Here is an 18,610-nt window from a genome sequence, read left to right on the forward strand (position 1 = left end):
CCATTGTCCTTGATGGTGAGACGCCGTTTGTCTGACATGCAGCCTCACGATGCTGGTGGACCCCGGCAGACTGTCACAAACTGTCGGAGAGACGCCTGACTTCACCGTCCGTCGCTCTCCAGATGCAGTACCTCCCCCCCCCCCCCCACGCCGGTGTGACCGTGGGTGACCCCCCTGGCGTGAGCCCGCTCTGTCAGATCCGGTCAGCATCTTCAGGCTGGTGATGGGACGGCATGCATGTGAGGCTTACTGCTGGAGGAAGGGGTTTTATTATAGCAATAGGACAGTGTTTGACGAAAACAAATGCCAGCCTTTTGGGTCATGGATTTGGGCACTTTGATGTGCGGTCTGGGTCGGGGTATAAAAACACCCCAGGCCTGAGCTGCCCTGAAACGTCCGTATCTGCCCCCAGCTTCCAGCATCAGCATTCGTGTGTATCAGCCTGTGTAGAGCTTGACTAAGCTCTTCCTTTGAGCCTGGCATGGTCTGCTGCCTCTTTGATTGCTTTATTTGCTTGTTTATTTTCTTAAAGGACTTGCAAGCTATCAGCACATATGGAGGTTCATTTAAATCTGATTAAACCTGAGACATAAACCTTATTATCACCCCTGCTTAATTCCTGAGCTTTATCATGTGTTTTACACCCATACAGCTAGGTCTCCCACATTTGGGATTAATTAATGAGTTAATTAATGGTTGTACCAGCATTTTTGTTCAATTTACATTTATTTATTGGCTGTGATTCTGGCACCTCCCAGTGGACAAACGCAGAAGTGACTAAATGTCTGGTGGAGTTCTAATGCAGAAGAAGAGATTTTTACTGATGCCTGAAAGTTCTGAAGAGGAACATCGAAGCTGCGCTTTCGCCAGACCTGCTGAGGAAAGTCCAGGCATCCTTCCTTGTCAGCTGATCGTTTTTGTTTGTTGCTGGGAGACGGCAAGACTCATTGCAATTGGCCGTTATTTCCCTGGAGTCTGAGTTATTTCATCTGCATGAGTTCGGCCTGCGCTCTGTGTGGGGAAGCAGGTTGTAGGTCGTCAAATCAGATGTTTCCCGTCTGGCCATTGGCGGCTTCTCGATGTCCCGGCCGCTGGGCTCTGGCTCGATTTTGAAAGAAGTTGTTGGTCAAAGAACAGCTTCGCATCACAGATCTGAAGGTTCCCCTCTTCAGCTGTCTTCCCGGACGTGAATTCCTCCGATTCATAAGACCTCGCAATGTTGAAATACGGGAAAGAAAAAATGTGACTAAGCGAATTCAAACAAGTATATTGAGGGTAAAGCTGACGTTAAGATGCCAGCCCACCGTATTGCTTCGTCAGCGGTGCTGTGTTTGTTACTCAGGGCTGCTTAGCGGAGCACACTGCTTTTCGTTTTGACGATACAGGTGGAGGTTTTTTGTTTATATAGTCGAGAATGGCGAGTGCCAGTCCTGTGGGCTGCTGGTGCATCGGGCTTCCTGTGGTGCCACCCGCACTGCGCGCGGATACCAGACACCCAACAGGGGAACAATGGCTTGCTCTGTTTGGCTCTGCCGAGAGAGAGAGAGTGAGCTTGGGTATCCCCCCACTGAGCCCCGCGGTCCGGATGCATACCCGATCCATCCACCTGCTTTGGTGCCAGAGGGCGAGAAGGCATGGACCCCCACTCTTCTCCCCTCATTGCCAGTGGCTGGGGTCTGCTCCTGATTCCTCATCTTCAGACTCTTCCTAGCTTTTTACCAGCTGCACCGATAATAGGACGATGCCAGTTGTACCGCTTGGCGTCTGACGATCACCCTACCGCAAAGCTCGTTATCCTGCCACACTCCCCCTTTTTCAGAGTAACAAGTTCCGCTTGTCAAACTGAAACCCAGACTAAAGGTGAAAAGCATCTGAGACCCTTTCAGCCGCGTCAGATTGACTGTGCATCTCCGTGTTGGACCAGTGCAAGGCTTCCTGACCCTGCTTTTCTAGGCACAGTGACACCATTCGGCTTTTCAGAAGCTGTTCACGCTGCAGTTAAGGTTGGGGTCGAGTTGGGTTTAGGATTGGTTGTAGGATTAAAGTGGGGTTTAGCTTAGGGTAAGGATCGAGCTAAGATTTAGGGTGAGATTTGGATCAAGCTACAGTTAAGGTTAGAATAGGGCTGGGGTTAGGCTTAGATTTAGGATAGAGCTGGGATTAAAGTTACGATCAAGATGGTGTTTAAGGTCAAGATGGGGTTAGGTTTAGGATAAAGTTGGAATTAGGATTAAGGTTAGGATGAAGATGAGATTTAGGTTAAGATTAGGATCAAACTGAAGTTAGTGTTAGAGTTAGGATAGGGCTGACGTTAGGGTTAGGGTTGGTCTTCTGGATTGTGACTTTGTAGTTTCTTTACTGGGGCTGGGTTTTTAATCCTGCGTCTCCTGGAGGGCTCACAGCAGAGTTGGGGATGCTGTCTGGGGTTTGCTGAGTGCTTGCAGTCCTCAGCTAGCGGTCGAGCAGCTTGTTAACGTGCCGCTGTCCCTCCTTCCCTCCCTCCCTTCCCGCTCGTCTTGTAGGGCTGAGCTTCCCGGAGCAGCCTTCGGCATCTTTCAGCGCCGCCTGGGCATGACACTAATGCAGGCTTGTGGTTTGTATCCTGACAGGGACGTGAAGGCTGGGAACATTCTGCTGGGTGAGGACGGCTCTGTGCAAATTGCAGGTAATTTGTTCGGGGGGGGTGGAGGATTCCAGGGGTTCCAGCCATGCCAGCAGTCCTGATCAGCTGTTCGCGTTAAGTCAAATGCACAGATATATACAACACAATTAATGTACCCTTCAGCATCACAGTTAATAGTTCAGAACACTCATTTTCTTTCTATCAGGGTTAAGGTCCATCTGGGGTTTAGGTTAGCTGGGGTTAGGGTTAGGACTGCATTTTAGTACCTGTCAGATGTGAAAAAGCTTCTCATTATGGGTATTTATCCATTCAAGTACGTCCAGTCCCCAAGTTACGAACGTGATTTGTTCCCTAAATCTGTTTTTAAGTTGAATTTATAGGTAAGTCAGAACAACGATGTTAGGGTTATCTTCTTCTAAAGATACGCTGGAAACCAACCAGTCTCTGAACACAGAACAACACGGACAGCTGCAATGATCTTTTACTTGCTGCAAGGGAAGTCCGGTCTTGACCTCGAGGTGTCAGCCTCTCAGCCTGACACAGCCAACTTCGAAAGAGGAACTCCCCTCGCGGTATCTTTTATTGAGGTACACAAACAGGATATGCAAATAACATTGTTTATCACCATGTATGGGGTGGAGATATTCAAGCGACAGTTCTTAAGACGTGTTATTGCTAAATTAAGATCAAGCTGCTGCAGGGTGTTATTTCTAAGAAATGGCATCTAGCAAAATGACAATAAAAAAAGTACATATCTCTCTAACAAATGATACAGTACATGATAATAATTATAGTTATAATAAATCTAACTAAATGCAGTGCTGCATTAGGAACTGTATTTAACCTGAATTGTTTATATATTAGACTTAATGGCAGTTCATTCGTATGTACGAATTGTTCATAAGTTCTTAACCTGGGGACTTCCTGTACTTGACGTCGTGGAGCCACAAAGGCGTCGGAGTGGTGAGTCCATATTGCAGGTAGAAGTTCTTTAAGATAAGAGATAAGATAAGAAAAAACTTTATTTATCCCGAGGGAAATTCTTATGTCATATACATGCTCAGTGCAACAAGAGGAATAAAGGTAAAGTAAAGAGTTTAAAGGGAACAGAAGTAATAGTAATAGAAGTAATAGTGCAAATAACTATGAGTAATACTTTGTATTATAACTATATAAATACTCATACTCTTTACAAAGTAAAAAAATAACTATAACTAAGCTATAACAAATATAATAAAATAACAGATTATTAGTGCACGTGGTAATGAAAAGTGTCTTAGTGTTTGTGCCTTGAATAATTGAGATAGCAGCATGTGATGATGGATAAAACAAACATTCAATACCAAACAGATGTGTAATATTGCACAATCCGAATGAGGATTAATGACAAATTCTGAAAAAGATCACCTACAAAATGAGGAAGAGTTATACAGTCTTATTGCCACAGGTAGAAAGGATTTCCTGTGGCGTTTGGTTCTGCATTTGGAGGCAATTAGTCTTTTGCTTTGATGGAGGAGATGGTGGAGCTTGAAGTTCTGCTCCTGGAAAGCTGGTCTCGGGGGGGGGGGGGGATACGCTGTCCCTCAGTCCTCTTTGTGCTGGTATTTCCAGACGTCTCACCGCCTGCTTTCCGTACATGGGCTGCCGTTCCCATGAAAGCCAGTTCCCGCATTCTGGGCACATGCCGCACGATCCTGTTCCGCCACAACTGTAACCTTGAGTTCCACAACACAGCGCTTTAGAATCTCGAAACCCTCAAACCATTCGGTCCCCCGCTGCAAAGCAAGAATGTGTGTGACTGCAGGTCACAGCTGACATTCTGCCGAAGGTCGCCTGATAGCTGTGTCACTACTGACTTTTACAATAAGTAAAATATATAATGTTGACTTTCACACTCTTGTTTTTAATTTCCTTGCTCGTTCAGTTACCCGGTTCCCAGTCAGTTTTTCCCATTGAACTGCACATGCCTCGAAAAGCCTGATCTTCTCTCAGTAGATAATGGTTGAGAGCTGAAGGAACTGCAGAAACTCTGACTGTACCATTTGCCTCTCTGCCAGTTCTCAGATCGTGTTTCGGAGTATTCCGGCCATTTTCTCAGATACAGCGCACCACCTGAGAACCAGCAGAGTTTACCAGTTGGCTGAGATGTCTCAGTTTTGGGAACTTCTCTCACCTTGTTTTATATTCGATGAACGTGAGGTACGAGGATAACAAAATACGTCCGTGTCTGCTTTATGGGATTTGTGGCTCTGCTCGCATAAGCAGAAACACGTGATAGATGGAAGCGTTTCGTGATTTCGTGAGAATTCGAGGGTGTTCAGACCATCAGACAAGCCCCCACCATTCCAGCCTGCTTGCATTTCTGCCGGATGGCCCCTTTGTTGCTGGGTGGGGAATTTTCCAGTGGCGTTCAGCATGCTGGTACATTCCTGGGATGAACAGAGGACACGATCCACTTGGCAAACATTTCCGGCTGTGCTGGAGCGGTCGGTTTTGTTTTTGAATTGACCTGGTTTTCTAAGCCATTTAGGGCTTTAATACTTAACTTAAAGTAGCATGTGAGCAGGGGTAAGAACTGCGGTCTGTATTTAATGAGATCCATTCTTCTAATCAACATCTGAATTATGGAAACATGCACCATATGTACTGTTGGATTTGCATGGCGGGTGTAAGTTTTATTTAGAAAGCTGCTCAAACATTTATCTAAACATGGGCATTTAGCTCTACCACTCCATACTTACTGATATGATTCTTCTGTGCTCTTCAGTTATATTAGGTCTCAGTACTTGTATCAGCTCTGATTAACTCTGACACGTCCTTCACTGTAAAACAGCAGCCATCTCTAGGGGAAGTTCTCTCGTCTCAGCACATCGTCCAATCAGACCCAGCAAGGATCATAGGTATCGGCCAATCAGCACCTGCTGCAATCGTGCTTTGTCCAATCAGCATCCTCCTGAACCGTGCATAACAGCACTCTAAGCAATTCACCTTTGTTAGTTGCAGAACTGCAGGTCAATTCCGCCTGGCTCTGTGCTTTACGTTATGGTTTTAGTATCTGCTTATGCATGCCTTGGGGCTCTTGGCTCTGTGCAAATGCATTTCACCGCCACAGCTGGCTGCAATTTTGAGGCTCCCTCCTGCCCCTCGTCTCCCGCATTCCCACCCAACATCCTACACAACTTGGCCCCAGGGCTCTAAAATCCTCCATAAACCAGCGCCTCCCGTCAGCCCCAGAGGTCGCCGAGTGCCCTTGTTTTCCATTAAATGACTAGGAGACCGCATTTCAGTCAGCCATTCTGAAACTTCATTGACAGATACCCCCGGGGGTGGCAGCGGCCGGCTCCATTTGCCCCTGAAGTGACTCTCCGCTCATTGTGTGTGTCTGTTGGAGATTTGTGGATGTGACTGTCCTCTGGTGTCCCTGCCTATTGAGCAGAATGCTTTCTGCTCAGCAGTTCCGTCGGTTTATTCTGTATCTGTGCCCCACGTCCTTCAGGAAGCCTGCTGTGAATCTGATATTTTAATTAAAAGCATGAAATGAGGCTCCTTGCCTTTAATAGCGTCTGCTGATTGTTACCGAGACGCCTGCTGGTGGCACTCTGCAGCCTTTTCAGCCCGACAGGCTCTCTCCTCCTCTTTGTCAATATCTGACGCATAATTGGGCCCAAGGTATCAATGTCTGTCCATGTCGTGCTGACTTAGGAAATCAATTCTGTCCATTTTCAGCTAACCCAGACCGTCTAACCCAGACCGTTCTCTGTGTCCGTGATGATTAAGTCTAAGACATCAGTTCTGTCCATGTCGCGCTGACCTAGGAAATCGGCTCCGTCTTGCACTAGCCCAAGACACCAGCTAACCAAGCAAATCCACAGCTTGTGAAGATGGTTACTTCTTCCCGAAGGAGTGACCTGAAGATCTGTGTGTCCGTGCTTCTCCCTCACAGATTTCGGCGTCAGTGCCTTCCTCGCCACGGGGGGCGACATCACCAGGAACAAGGTTCGGAAGACGTTTGTGGGGACCCCATGCTGGATGGCTCCCGAGGTGATGGAGCAGGTTGGTCACTCGGTCTCCATGAGGTCACACGGGCATTGCGGGGCATTAAAATACAATGTGCGGCTAAGTGGATTAGGGCGCCGCTGGTGTCATCTGAAGGTCGCCAGTTCAGATCCCGTGATTTTACCCCTGAGCGAGGCCAATAACCTCTATTTCCCCAGCGATTGGCTAACCCTCATTGTCCAGCTTTGGCCAGAGGACACTGATTGGATGTAAAGCTGACTCCTGCCTGTTACCAGCTTTTGGCGCACTCCTCCATTCTCACTTACGCACGTCATTAGCCACGCTTACATGAGAGAAACTTTTAAAAAAAAATCTGTCGTCCTTCTTGGCTCTCCCTGAGTCTTTGGGGAGCATTCGGCCAGCCGTAGGGGACGTGTGGCGCGTCCCAGTGCGCCAGGTGGTCGCCGGGTCCTGGTGGAGAAACACATGTGCTCTACCGTTGAGCGATGCCTTCTCACGGAAGCAGCAGTCTCTCTGCCTCTGTTAAGCCATTTGCAGCCTGGCTCGCTGTGATTAGCGGACAGTCTGAGCCGTAGACGTTTACGGGCGCCGGGGAAACGTGGTTAAGCACCACTGAGTAATCCCTTAAGCTAGCTTCTCCGAAGTGAGCACCTCATGTCCAAACTTTGGTATCGATATTGCCGACGTGACACTAACATTGCTCGGCTGCTGCGGGCATGTTGAGGATGATTGGCTGTATTGCGGGCTCGGCAGTTTTGCACCTGTGATTGGGAGATGTCTGGTTCGAATCCCAAGGTCAGTGAAGTGATTTCACTGATGGGCTCCTGAATAAGGCCCTTAAACCTCACTTGCTGCAGAATCTGTACCTGCTTTCTAAAAAAAAAAACAAAGTATGTAGCTCTGGATAAAACATCTAGTACCACTTTACAATAAGGCTCCCTTTTGCCACTTGTAAGTGGTAGTAACTCATTAATAAAAATTGTCTGAATACTTTACAAAGTGGATTATAAGCCATTCAAAAACCCTTTATATGGGTAGTCTTATTGTAAAGTGGCACCAGACGTCTATTAAATAAATAAAAGGTAAAACGTAAAATTATTTTTTTAAAGAATGTTTCTTTCGGTGCTCTAATATTATTTCCCCTAATTATTTATGATGTTTCATGATAATTACTGAAAAATAGAGGTGCCCCCCCCGTCAGGGGATGTCTTACTGTGTCTTTGTCCTTACAGGTTCGTGGTTATGACTTCAAGGCCGACCTTTGGAGTTTCGGGATCACGGCCATCGAGTTGGCGACAGGGGCTGCCCCCTACCACAAATACCCTCCCATGAAGGTTGGGAAAACACCACCATGTCATTCAACAAACGAATGTAAATGTGTGTAACTGGCCATGTAGCACTGTGGTCTCACACCCGCAGGGTTGTGGGTTCAAATCCCACCCTGAGAGTGTGGGCTTTTACATGTTTTATTCTTGCTTGTGTAGGTTTTCCCAAAATCTGCAGCTAGATGAGCTGGTATTTCTAAATGTGCCCCAGTGTGAGTGCCTGTGGTGGGCTGTGTCCTGTGTTGCCTTGGATGTGCTCCTGGGTCACTGTCAGTCTGCAGTAGATCACTGGCGAAAGAGGTTCGATGGACACACAAAACTGTTTAGTGACAATAAGAATGCAAAATTAAAGTTTGATGGGAGAATCATGTGGCAGTGCTCATTACTGCCCCCTGCTGAGGGAGGACATGAAATGCAAAGGAAACAAGCTTGCAGCAGAAGAAATTGGATGGGGAAAAAAATTATATATTTTATAAATAAATAAAATAAATAAAAATATAAATATAAATGTATTTATTCTTTGTCATTTTTTTTTTTATCTCTGCACTGCCATTTGCCAGAAACGAGAAGGCCAGGAATATCTGTGCTTTTCAGGGCTTCATAGGATCTGGATTTTGGTTTCCCAGTTTTCCAGCGAGGAGATGGATTTTGGGTTTCCCGCAGTGGGACTCAGTCGATCCTTAAATCCACACAATTGCGTCTTGTAGCCCGTTATAAATCGACCCCCTCCTGGTTTTCAGGGTGAATTATTTCAGGATAACTTTAAAGCTAAATTGGCGCAGACTGTGATTCTGTCCTGCTTCTTGCAAAGAGCATTTAAGGTAGAACATCAAAGGGCTGTTACCGACTGCCAGTGCGGTGACTGACATGTTTTGCCTCTCTCGCACGTGTCGCCGGCCTTTATATGTTAAAAAGGAAGCTGCGAGATCGTTTTCACGGCTTAGGCTGCTCATTTTCTCCTACCTGCTCTCGCTTGGGGAGTGTGCACTCGATATTTGCAGGTTGGGAAGTTAAATTCGGCATGTGGTCGGCTCCCGTAACCGATAGGATTCGGATAATAAATCAAGGGCCTTCCCGTCGAGCCTTTCTAAGCTCTGATGGATGTAATATAAGATAACAATGTCGCTTTTCCAGTGATAATACCAACAACAAGGCTTTTACATCTACGCCGGGGTTCCTGTCTGTCTCAGAAGCTGATAGGCGCCGGGTTGAATTATTTTCAGTCAGAGGTGGCTTCCTGTGGGCTAATTGTCAGGATGTCACCTCTCTTGTCATATTTCCTGACGTGCAGGTTTTTTGCTCTCTGGTTGTAGCTGTTCATGGTTGCCTGCATTAGCTTGTTGAAAGGATTCAGTAAAGAGTAATAAGTGTCTCCACAGGTAGCGCAACGCTTGTGAAACCCAGAATCCAACGCGGACACTGTTTTCGAGAGGCCGGTATTGTTTGGCATCATCTCACAGGGGCGTAAAAAGCGCGTCACCGCTGCTGGAGGGCTGGAGAGGACGTGTGGCACTTATTTTGTTCTGGGGTTTTCCAGGTACTGATGCTGACCCTGCAGAACGACCCCCCCATGCTTGAGACTGGCATCACGGACAAGGAGATGGTGAAGAAGTACGGCAAGTCCTTCAGGAAAATGATCTCACTGTGTCTGCAGAAGGACCCAGAGAAAAGGCGAGTTAAGCTGCAAGCACACGCCGACTCACCCTAAACACTCCACCAAAGCCGTGGTCATGCAGCATGGTACGTCCCCTGTGGGCTGAAACGCTCTTTCACCGTGCTTCCTTTCCCGGAATATAAGGTCCTACCTGGAACTTGGGCTTAGCTCCTGACCTATAGGGAATTCCCTTTGCCTCTTGACGCCCCCCTGCTTCTATGAGCTGGAGACCCTTTCACAGTGAGGACCGAGCGTTCTGCTCCGGCGTCAGGCGGGCTTGCAGACGCAGCCTCCTCCATTGTTTATGGCCCTGTTTGGGAGAGGTAATCTGACCAAATATGACCTGGAAAGGGTCAGGACGTGCTAACCACTTCAGCCTGCTCTGAAGAGGAAACTCCAGCCATAAATTATGGCGCGTGTACCTTAACAATTTATTTAGTACAGGAAGAAGTTAAAATGTCAAACTGCAGTACAGTCTCCTTGTTGAAATAGGGTGTAGGATGGCGACAGGGAGGCAGAGCTCTGTGGGACACTGGGGTATATAGTGATACATCAGCACGGCCTCCTGTTTGGTTATGGTTTGACGTCTTTAGCCTGAATGCTAACAGCTCTGTGAGACACTGGGGTATATAGTGATATATCAGCACGGCCTCCTGTTTGGTTATGGTTTGACGTCTTTAGCCTGAATGCTAACAGCTCTGTGGGACACTGGGGTATATAGTGATACATCAGCATGGCCTCCTGTTTGGTTGCGGTTTGACGTCTTTAGCCTGAATGCTAACAGCTCTGTGGGACACTGGGGTATATAGTGATACATCAGCATGGCCTCCTGTTTGGTTGCGGTTTGACGTCTTTAGCCTGAATGCTAACAGCTCTGTGGGACACTGGGGTATATAGTGATACATCAGCACGGCCTCCTGTTTGGTTATGGTTTGACGTCTTTAGCCTGAATGCTAACAGCTCTGTGGGACACTGGGGTATATAGTGATATATCAGCACGGCCTCCTCCTTGGTTGCGGTTTGACGTCTTTAGCCTGAATGCTAACAGCTCTGTGGGACACTGGGGTATATAGTGATACATCAGCACGGCCTCCTGTTTGGTTATGGTTTGACGTCTTTAGCCTGAATGCTAACAGCTCTGTGGGACACTGGGGTATATAGTGATATATCAGCACGGCCTCCTCCTTGGTTGCGGTTTGACGTCTTTAGCCTGAATGCTAACAGCTCTGTGGGACACTGGGGTATATAGTGATACATCAGCACGGCCTCCTCCTTGGTTATGGTTTGACGTCTTTAGCCTGAATGCTAAAATTCCTCCCTCTGCTCTTTCAGACCGACGGCGGCAGAGCTGCTGAAGCACAAATTCTTTACAAAAGCAAAGGTGAGAGGGTCCTGCCCGGGTGGGCCACCCCCCTGGCCCGAGACTCCGGCATGCTTCAGCTTGGGGTCCGCTGTGTAGGGGAGGGCATAGCTTCTGTAGCAATTCACAGTCTGACAAAAGGGGAAATACCCAGGGCCCCCCAGCCTCAGGATGTGATCTGCACCGCAATGACCAAAAGCTGGCTTAGCGGTCAGTAGTCCTTGCCCCCAAAGGCAGGCCTTCCGGCAGCTCTCGTCTGTAATCTGATTACTCCCCAATTTGGACATGCTTTACCCCGAACCGTGTAGATGGGTATCCCTGAGAGTGGATAAGTGGAGCATAACAGACAACGGGCAGGCTGTTTCTCTCAGTCCTGATGACTGATAAACCCTGACTGGCACCCTTAGATGCTTGTGGGGAAACTCCTTATCCCTGTGGAATGATTTCATGATAAAACACCATCCGTCAGATTTCTGTATATATGTGTGTGCTTGACTGAGAACTAGGATTACTATCATGGATGAAATCTGATGAGGCATCGCTGTTACATTATAATGTGTCAAAACCGATGTTTTGATTAGTTGCCGCATGCCGTGATGTTTGACAGGACTCGAGGCAGTGTCGCAGCCAGTTGATGGCTCCCTGTGACATCATCAGAGTGCGCCAGGTGCTTGACGCAGTGTTTTTTTTTTTCTTTTCTTCAGAACAATGAATATTTACAGGACAAGCTGCTTCATAGGGCCCCCACGATTTTAGAGAGGTCCAAAAAGGTGAGTCTTCATATAGATCTTCGCTAGTAAATGGGGATGGTGTGTGGTTCAGGGGGTTAGGGTTCATCAGTAGGTTGTCGGTTCACATCCCAGAAACAGTAGGGTGTTTTCACAGAGGGGTCCCTGAGCAGTAAGTGCAGGCTATTCTGTGTCACGCTCAGCTGTTTCACAGATCAGGACCCTTTTTGCAAGACTTAATATATCAATATTTGAATTTTTAATCTGGTTAATGCACTTACTGTATGGGCGAAGGAGGGTGTTGCATGACAACAAAGGGACGAGATGTGATTCTAGTCAAAATGTAAAGTATCACTTGGTGTCTTTTATTCCCCGCTGCATTTTCCGCGCCTTGTCCAGGTACGCCGCGTGCCCGGCTCCAGCGGCAGGCTGCACAAGACCGAGGACGGCGAGTGGGAGTGGAGTGACGACGAGCTGGATGTGGAAAGCGAGGAGGGCAAGGCCGCCGTGGCGGCGATGAGGGTGAGTGGGACGGGTCGCGGGTCACGTGGCGCAGGTCACATGACACAGGCCAAATGTCAGTCGTCTTTTATCATGCCTTATAGCCCTGGCCTGCAGCGGTGTAGTTTATAACCTTGTTAACAACACACTGACAGATTTATATGGGGAGGCTTCCAGTATGTTTTCCTGGCCTTAAACTGGGTCATACTGCTTTCCTTATGACACGGGGCTCTTCCTTATTTATAATTAAGCTGCTGCAATTAGGCTGCCGTGGATATTGTGGTCCTGTATCCATAAAGAGCATCACTGTAGCAGTACAATGTTCCGGTCACCTGCGGGGGGGGCTGTTGTTCACTGGGATTTTGCTGTGGGCTGTATCTATAGACGCCTCTGAATTATGTAGAAGTAGAAGGCAGGGACTCGTTTTAGTATCAGTGGAGCCCCCCTTTGGGCTCACTGGTGTGATCAGGTGTGATCATTTGGGGTGGAGATTTGGGTGATGAGCGATCGTTGCCCTTTGAAAGCAGCAGTGCAGAGAGGTGACAGAGGGATGAGTCCGTTGATTCCAATACCCCCCCCCCCCCCACAAAAAAAAGGGGTTCTCTGACATCGAGTTAAGAAATTTCCCTCAGATGGTGAAATTGAGTGGAGTTTATTTACACTTTGATTTGTGCATTTGGAATGACTGAAGTCGGTCTGTTGCTTAGATAATCAGTTTAGCTGGCAAGCGATGAGATTCTGATCATGAAACAGACGAGTAGCTGGGGTGTTTTCTGGGATGCGTGTTCAATTTCTCAAAGGGATGCACGGTAAACGAGCGTTTTATAAATCAACCAGCAGTCTCCCATGATAATTAAGAGGCGGATTACCGCAGTGCTCTATTAATATGATGACTGTGTGGCATAGAATGCTAAGACATCAGCTGCTCGGAACGGCGTGTCTGTTCCTGAGTCAGCATTCGTTTATGTCGCCTGCGCGGAGGGCAGGGCAGGCTCAGCTCCGAGGCGACAGGAAGGCAGAGCCTGTCCTCTGTCACCTTCCCCGTCTCCCAATGGCGGCCTGCTTCTCGCTCGCTCTGGCCTCGGGCTGAGGTGGATTCGCAGCCTCTCCCTCGGATGAAAAATGTAAAAAAAAAACGGTGACCTCCAAGCTGGCGTTTACACTCTCTGTGTCTTTGTTTTTTTCAGTCACCCAGGGTGAAGGAAGGTTCCCAGAATTCAGAGGTGGGTCCCTGCCCTGTGTCACATTCCTACCTGTCGATTGCGTGCCTGGAATCTAACCATCCTCCTTGCTTAGTAATTTCATAACTATTTAAATAACCTGATCTTAAGATATTTAATTAAGTCTGCAAAAGAACTCATTTGATAGCGTGTTATTTTTTTGTTTTTTGCTGTCAGATTTACCAGCCAGAGCCTTTAAGCTGTCATCTGCAGCCTTCCGCACCAGGTCAGGTTCAGCTACCTCAGCCTGTTGGCCAGCCTCCCTGCCAGCCTCCCTGCCAGCCTCCCCCAGCCAACGCACCACCCGCTGTCCAGGCTTTGGGGCCTGTGCAAGTCCAGCCTGCTCCCATCCCACCTGCACAGGTATGTGCCCCCCTCCCCCCCCCCCACACACACAGACACATGGGATGTTCACATCTGGAATAGCTTATGCTGTGAATAGAAGTCTCCACCTCTTACAACCTCACTTTTCAAAAGCACATTAAAAAGAACGGGGGGGGGATGGTGCAGGAAATGATTCCTGTAATTTAACAGTATGATCAGTTACAGGGGGGAGAGTCTATCCACAGCTGCTTTGTCTCAAAAGCCCAGTTCAGTTTAGGCAGTGGTCTGTGATCATTGGGGATAGCGGCTCCCTGCAGGACGTCCATTGATGTCCTGTCTCAGAATGGGGCGGTCAGAGAGTGGGGGGATGATTTTGGGGACAGTTTCTCGACGTGCGACCTTTTCTTCACCAAAGTGGCTCAGTGGGCTAAAGCCTCTGTGCCAGTGATGGTCAGGTCGCTGTTTCGAACCCGGCCTCGGTACGTCTGCGGGTCCCTGGGTGCTGCTGTAAGTGGCTGCCTTTTGCGGACAGCTTGCGCTCACCTACAGAAAGCAAGTTGGGGGAGGTGTGAAAAGAAATTTCCCACAGAGGGGGGTCAAGAAAGTGTCAATAATAATAATAATAATAATTATTATTATTATCATCATCTTCTAGCACCATGCTCATTCTAACAAATAAATGGATGACGAAATCTTTGTGCCTTTGGTGTCTGCGGGGGGGACTCTACTCTAACCTGTGTCCCATATCCCCCCCCCCCCCAGGTGGCGGCAGCTGCCTTCGTGTCTGACGCCCCCAAATCACCCATTAGCTTGGTACTGAGGTTGAGGTGAGTGTGTCTCTGCTCCCGCCGTGGGGAGGGTGGTTACCCCTGGACCACTGACTCAGGCCCACCGTTCTGTCTCCCCACTCCTATTCTGTCTTTAACTGCCCGTTTGTCTTTTTCTTTATGTTGACGGCCTTTTATAGTCTTTTTAAAGCCAATGTCTTCTTCCCGGTTAAATTGGTCCTGGGTTCCCATAAACATACCCGCAGTGAACCAGCGCTCTCTCTGTGTTTATTTCCTTAACCCTCAGTGCTCAGGTTACAGCAAACGGCTTTTAGTCTCGCCACTCTGTGTCTGTAATTACCTCTGAATGGTGTGACTCACTGAGGACAATCGTAATTGAATCTTTCAGCTGCTTAATTACTGTGCCCCATTAATATGACAGCAAAGTTTAATTTGGCCCAGTGGTACTTCCGTATTTGATAAATTTGTGGGAATTAAACGATGGTGATTGGCATTACTAATGAAAATCCAGACCCTCTGTGCCTCGTATCCAGTACCAGCAGTAACCACCAGAGGGCAGCACTACTCAAGCTGGTTTTTAGATTGTTTGACTCCAGGTACCCTGGTGGTCAACTGCGTTGCCTGAGAGAAAAAAAGTTTCCATTCAAGGAAATGTGCTGTCAGTTCACTGTAAAATTTTGTGTTGTGAATTAATGGTACAGATGTTTTGTTAAAATGTAATTCTAAAAAAATGTTTAAATGGATGATCACTCGTATATGTATATGTTGGGACAGTTTCACATAAATTTAATTTGGTGATCTCAAGGTACGGCTTCCTCTGTCACGCATGAATCATGTCTTTTCATTTCCTCCGTTCCTGCAGGAATTTAAAGAAGGAGCTGAATGATATACGATTTGAATTCATGCCTGGAAGAGGTACGCTGAGTTTGGTTTTTCGTTTTTATCGGTGACGTGGTGTGCTATCTCTCAGCGCCCTCTTGTGGACGCCGGCCCGGCGGGTCTGCTTCCCCCTCCTGCCCCGTTAAGCCCTCCGATCCCGTTTAGAGGAAAGTGAAAACTCTCAGGTCATGCGAGGCGTCCGAGAGCCTGAGTTACTCGGGTAACTTAACCTCGGAGCCCAGCTCCCATACGCGTTTAGCAGACCCGACTGTGAACCTGTCTGGCAGCTCTGCATGTTCTCTGCGTGACAGTTCCTGAATGTCTGCCCTGTGCCCTTCGCAGACACGGCTGACGGGGTCTCCCAGGAGCTGGTGTCCGCTGGCCTGGTAGATGGTCGGGACTTAGTGATTGGTGAGCGAGACAACAGCCCTGTCTGACGGCCATGTAACCGAATCCCACAATACAGACCCCAGCGACCCGGCTGGCGGCTCTCAGCTAACTCTGGCTGGGAACGATTTACAAAGTGCCTGTGCGATTGAGTAACATGCATTTTGTGGCTTTTAGTGTTTGTAATAGGACTCTTACAGAACAACTATAGGACATATTGTCAGGTTCGTTATAGATGTACGTTTTCAGGGACCACCGTGCTCTCGTTTCAGTTGCTGCCAATTTGCAGAAAATTGTCGACGAGCCTCAGACTAACAGAAATGTGACTTTCAAGCTGGTAAGGCGCCTGATCGTGTCCATGTCCCGACACCTTCCTCGTCCGAGCCCACGTCGCCGTCCTCCCCCAGAAGACGGCTCCGTTAAATGGGTCTCTGGTCTCTCTAGGCCTCGGGCGTGGAAGGGTCCGAAATCCCCGACGATGTGAAACTCATGGGCTTCGCTCAGCTCAGCATCAGCTAAGCGACGGGAGCCGGAGAGACACGCGACGGACCGGACCGCGAGGCGCAGTGACGAGGAGGCGGCCGCTTGGCTCGGGCCCCTGCGTTTCCGTCGCTCTCGTTGACCTAACGGAACCACTTCTGCCAAAGAACCAAAGCTGACGTCGGCCTGCAGGATGCTCACTTGAGTAGCACTGCGGAGCGCGATTATAGGAATCCCACGAAAATGTTTACAGTCTTTGTGTAGAAGGGTCCCCTCTTACATCCACCCACTATATGTTTTCTTAGTAATTTAAAAGATACATTTGCACAATCTTAACGATTCTCCTGCCCGCCACTCCCGGTCTGTGTAGGAATGCTTTACCGCCAACAGCACTACGGAACAAACGTAGGGGTGCTCCCCCCCCTCCCCCCAACCCTGTTCTGAACTGACCTGCAGATTGACAGCAGGTTCGGTCACTTAAGTAAGGAACCGCGGAGATCAGCCAATCAGAGCAGCTGATTCCTCACAGCTTCATGGATGCCACACCTCCCTGAAGGGCTTTGGATTAAACATTTTTGTTGTTTTTTTAGGATCAATGCTGCAAGATGAGTTGAGAATACTTTGAATATCTGCCACTAGGGGGCAAAGAACGTACTCGGCATCAAAGGAAATGGAAATGGATTGTATGACCTTCCTATTGCTCTTCCTTCTCAATTGACATGAGGCCTCGTATATCTGTCTCTCAGAATTATGGTTCTGAAGCATCTTGATCTTCAATTTAAATAGGCTTATTTTTCATCTGGTTCCCATTGTGATTCATTGTGATCAAACAGGTGACCATGGTACCGTTTTAGGTCCTCTGCTACGTTGCAGCACAGCTTCTCCGCCGTAGCTATGGAGACAGGCGGCCTCCCACTCGTTTGGCTGAATTTGTAGTAAGAGGTGTCCCCTTGCAGTTCCAGAAGCACCTTAACTGCTTCTGGGATTATGGGAGCTCTTCTCACTATGTCTCATTTTGATATTCGGATTGTGTATAAGTTCCGGTAGGTTCTCATATGAAGGTTAAAGTAATGATAGGTTCAGATATGTCACCCCTATATCATTCTGTCTTCTGTGTGCATAGCAGCAGTAACTTTGGTCGCCGTCCCCATCTCTCCCTTTCCTCCACATCTCCAGCTCATATCCTGCCCCTTTCCTCCACATCTCCAGCTCATATCCTGCCCCTTTCCTCCACATCTCCAGCTCATATCCTGCCCCTTTCCTCCACATCTCCAGCTCATTCTTCCTATTTTTATAAAGATTCGCTGTCGACCAATCTTGGGGCCGGTGGTTTCTTATTTGACCTTGTTTTATGAAAGTAACTTCAAGAAAAGGACAAAAAGCGTGTTTTCATCCAGCTTGTAGTGCCGCTTAGCTCTCTACCGGCTCAACAGGGGTCAGAGGAAGTTGCCTAAAAAAAGCCGTCTATCTCCCAGCATGGGGTCACCTTTTCCTAAGCAGATGTTCACTCAGCTTCGCTCAAAGCTACATACACATTACACACATAACCCAAAAGCCAAAATGGGGGTTATTCTCTAAAAATAGTTCTCTGGCCTGTTGCAAGCCCGGACTTCTCAGTACGGCTCCCACATTCTCGTCCTGACAGCACGCCTATAACCTCCCTTTATGCCTGTTCCCATCTGGTTTTAATAAGTTTGTCCTGCATTGAAATGTGCACGTACTTCTCTTCCTTTTTGAATCGCTCTTTCATCACAACTTTGTTTTTAATGGAGTGGGAAGAGGTATTAGGTTTTTTTTTTTTTTTTTTTTTTGGTTAGGAGTTTTGGGTTTGAGCCTTAAATATTTCTATTCTTTCCTCAGCTTCTTAAGAGCTCGCGGATGAAGTCAGCCCACAGGTATTGTTAGTTAAGGTTTCTGGCATCCCTACCCCCCACCTCAGACACACATTAGTGAGTTTAGCAATGATGATATTGGATTCTTTCCATGCAGCAGACCGGTTTCCCATAATTCCTTTGTGATGTCACACTCCAATGCATCTTAAGGGTCACTTTGACGGCTGGCAGTGGGTGAAGAAAAGATCAGTTAGTGTTTTTCGATTCCTTTCCTGATAGACTTAACAGTTATACCTCTTGAATATATAGGACTAAGTGCTTTTAAGGGACAGTGTGTAGTCACTTAATGAATTATTGGGTCTGTCTCACAGGTCCGGTCACTTTATGGCCAATTCTGCCAAAATCTTCCAATGATTTTTATCCCGTCCCCCAGATCTGTGTGAAGTACCCTTGCTTCTCATACATGGTACTGTGATGACACCTACAGGGTTG

The 18,610-nt window shown here is 47.8% G+C and overlaps 1 protein-coding gene across 2 annotated transcripts in view; it reads left to right on the forward strand.

The window, feature by feature from the left end:
* Nucleotides 1-17,571, forward strand: part of LOC125740547 (serine/threonine-protein kinase OSR1-like) — a 44,139-nt gene extending 26,568 nt beyond the window's left edge. For both annotated transcript variants that reach the window (XM_049011798.1, XM_049011799.1), the window contains 14 exons: nucleotides 2,610-2,665; nucleotides 6,567-6,676; nucleotides 7,873-7,974; nucleotides 9,503-9,636; nucleotides 10,952-11,000; nucleotides 11,684-11,749; nucleotides 12,107-12,229; nucleotides 13,396-13,431; nucleotides 13,606-13,791; nucleotides 14,515-14,579; nucleotides 15,403-15,455; nucleotides 15,762-15,830; nucleotides 16,079-16,143; nucleotides 16,251-17,571. In XM_049011798.1, the coding sequence (XP_048867755.1) occupies nucleotides 2,610-2,665; nucleotides 6,567-6,676; nucleotides 7,873-7,974; nucleotides 9,503-9,636; nucleotides 10,952-11,000; nucleotides 11,684-11,749; nucleotides 12,107-12,229; nucleotides 13,396-13,431; nucleotides 13,606-13,791; nucleotides 14,515-14,579; nucleotides 15,403-15,455; nucleotides 15,762-15,830; nucleotides 16,079-16,143; nucleotides 16,251-16,325 (1,189 nt within the window). In that variant the 3' untranslated portion in view covers nucleotides 16,326-17,571. The remainder of the gene's footprint in view (nucleotides 1-2,609; nucleotides 2,666-6,566; nucleotides 6,677-7,872; nucleotides 7,975-9,502; nucleotides 9,637-10,951; nucleotides 11,001-11,683; nucleotides 11,750-12,106; nucleotides 12,230-13,395; nucleotides 13,432-13,605; nucleotides 13,792-14,514; nucleotides 14,580-15,402; nucleotides 15,456-15,761; nucleotides 15,831-16,078; nucleotides 16,144-16,250) is intronic.
* The last annotated feature ends 1,039 nt before the right edge of the window (nucleotides 17,572-18,610 follow it).

Source organism: Brienomyrus brachyistius, chromosome 4 (genome assembly GCF_023856365.1).
Source record: "Brienomyrus brachyistius isolate T26 chromosome 4, BBRACH_0.4, whole genome shotgun sequence".
In the NCBI taxonomy this organism is placed as follows: Eukaryota; Metazoa; Chordata; class Actinopteri; order Osteoglossiformes; family Mormyridae; genus Brienomyrus; species Brienomyrus brachyistius.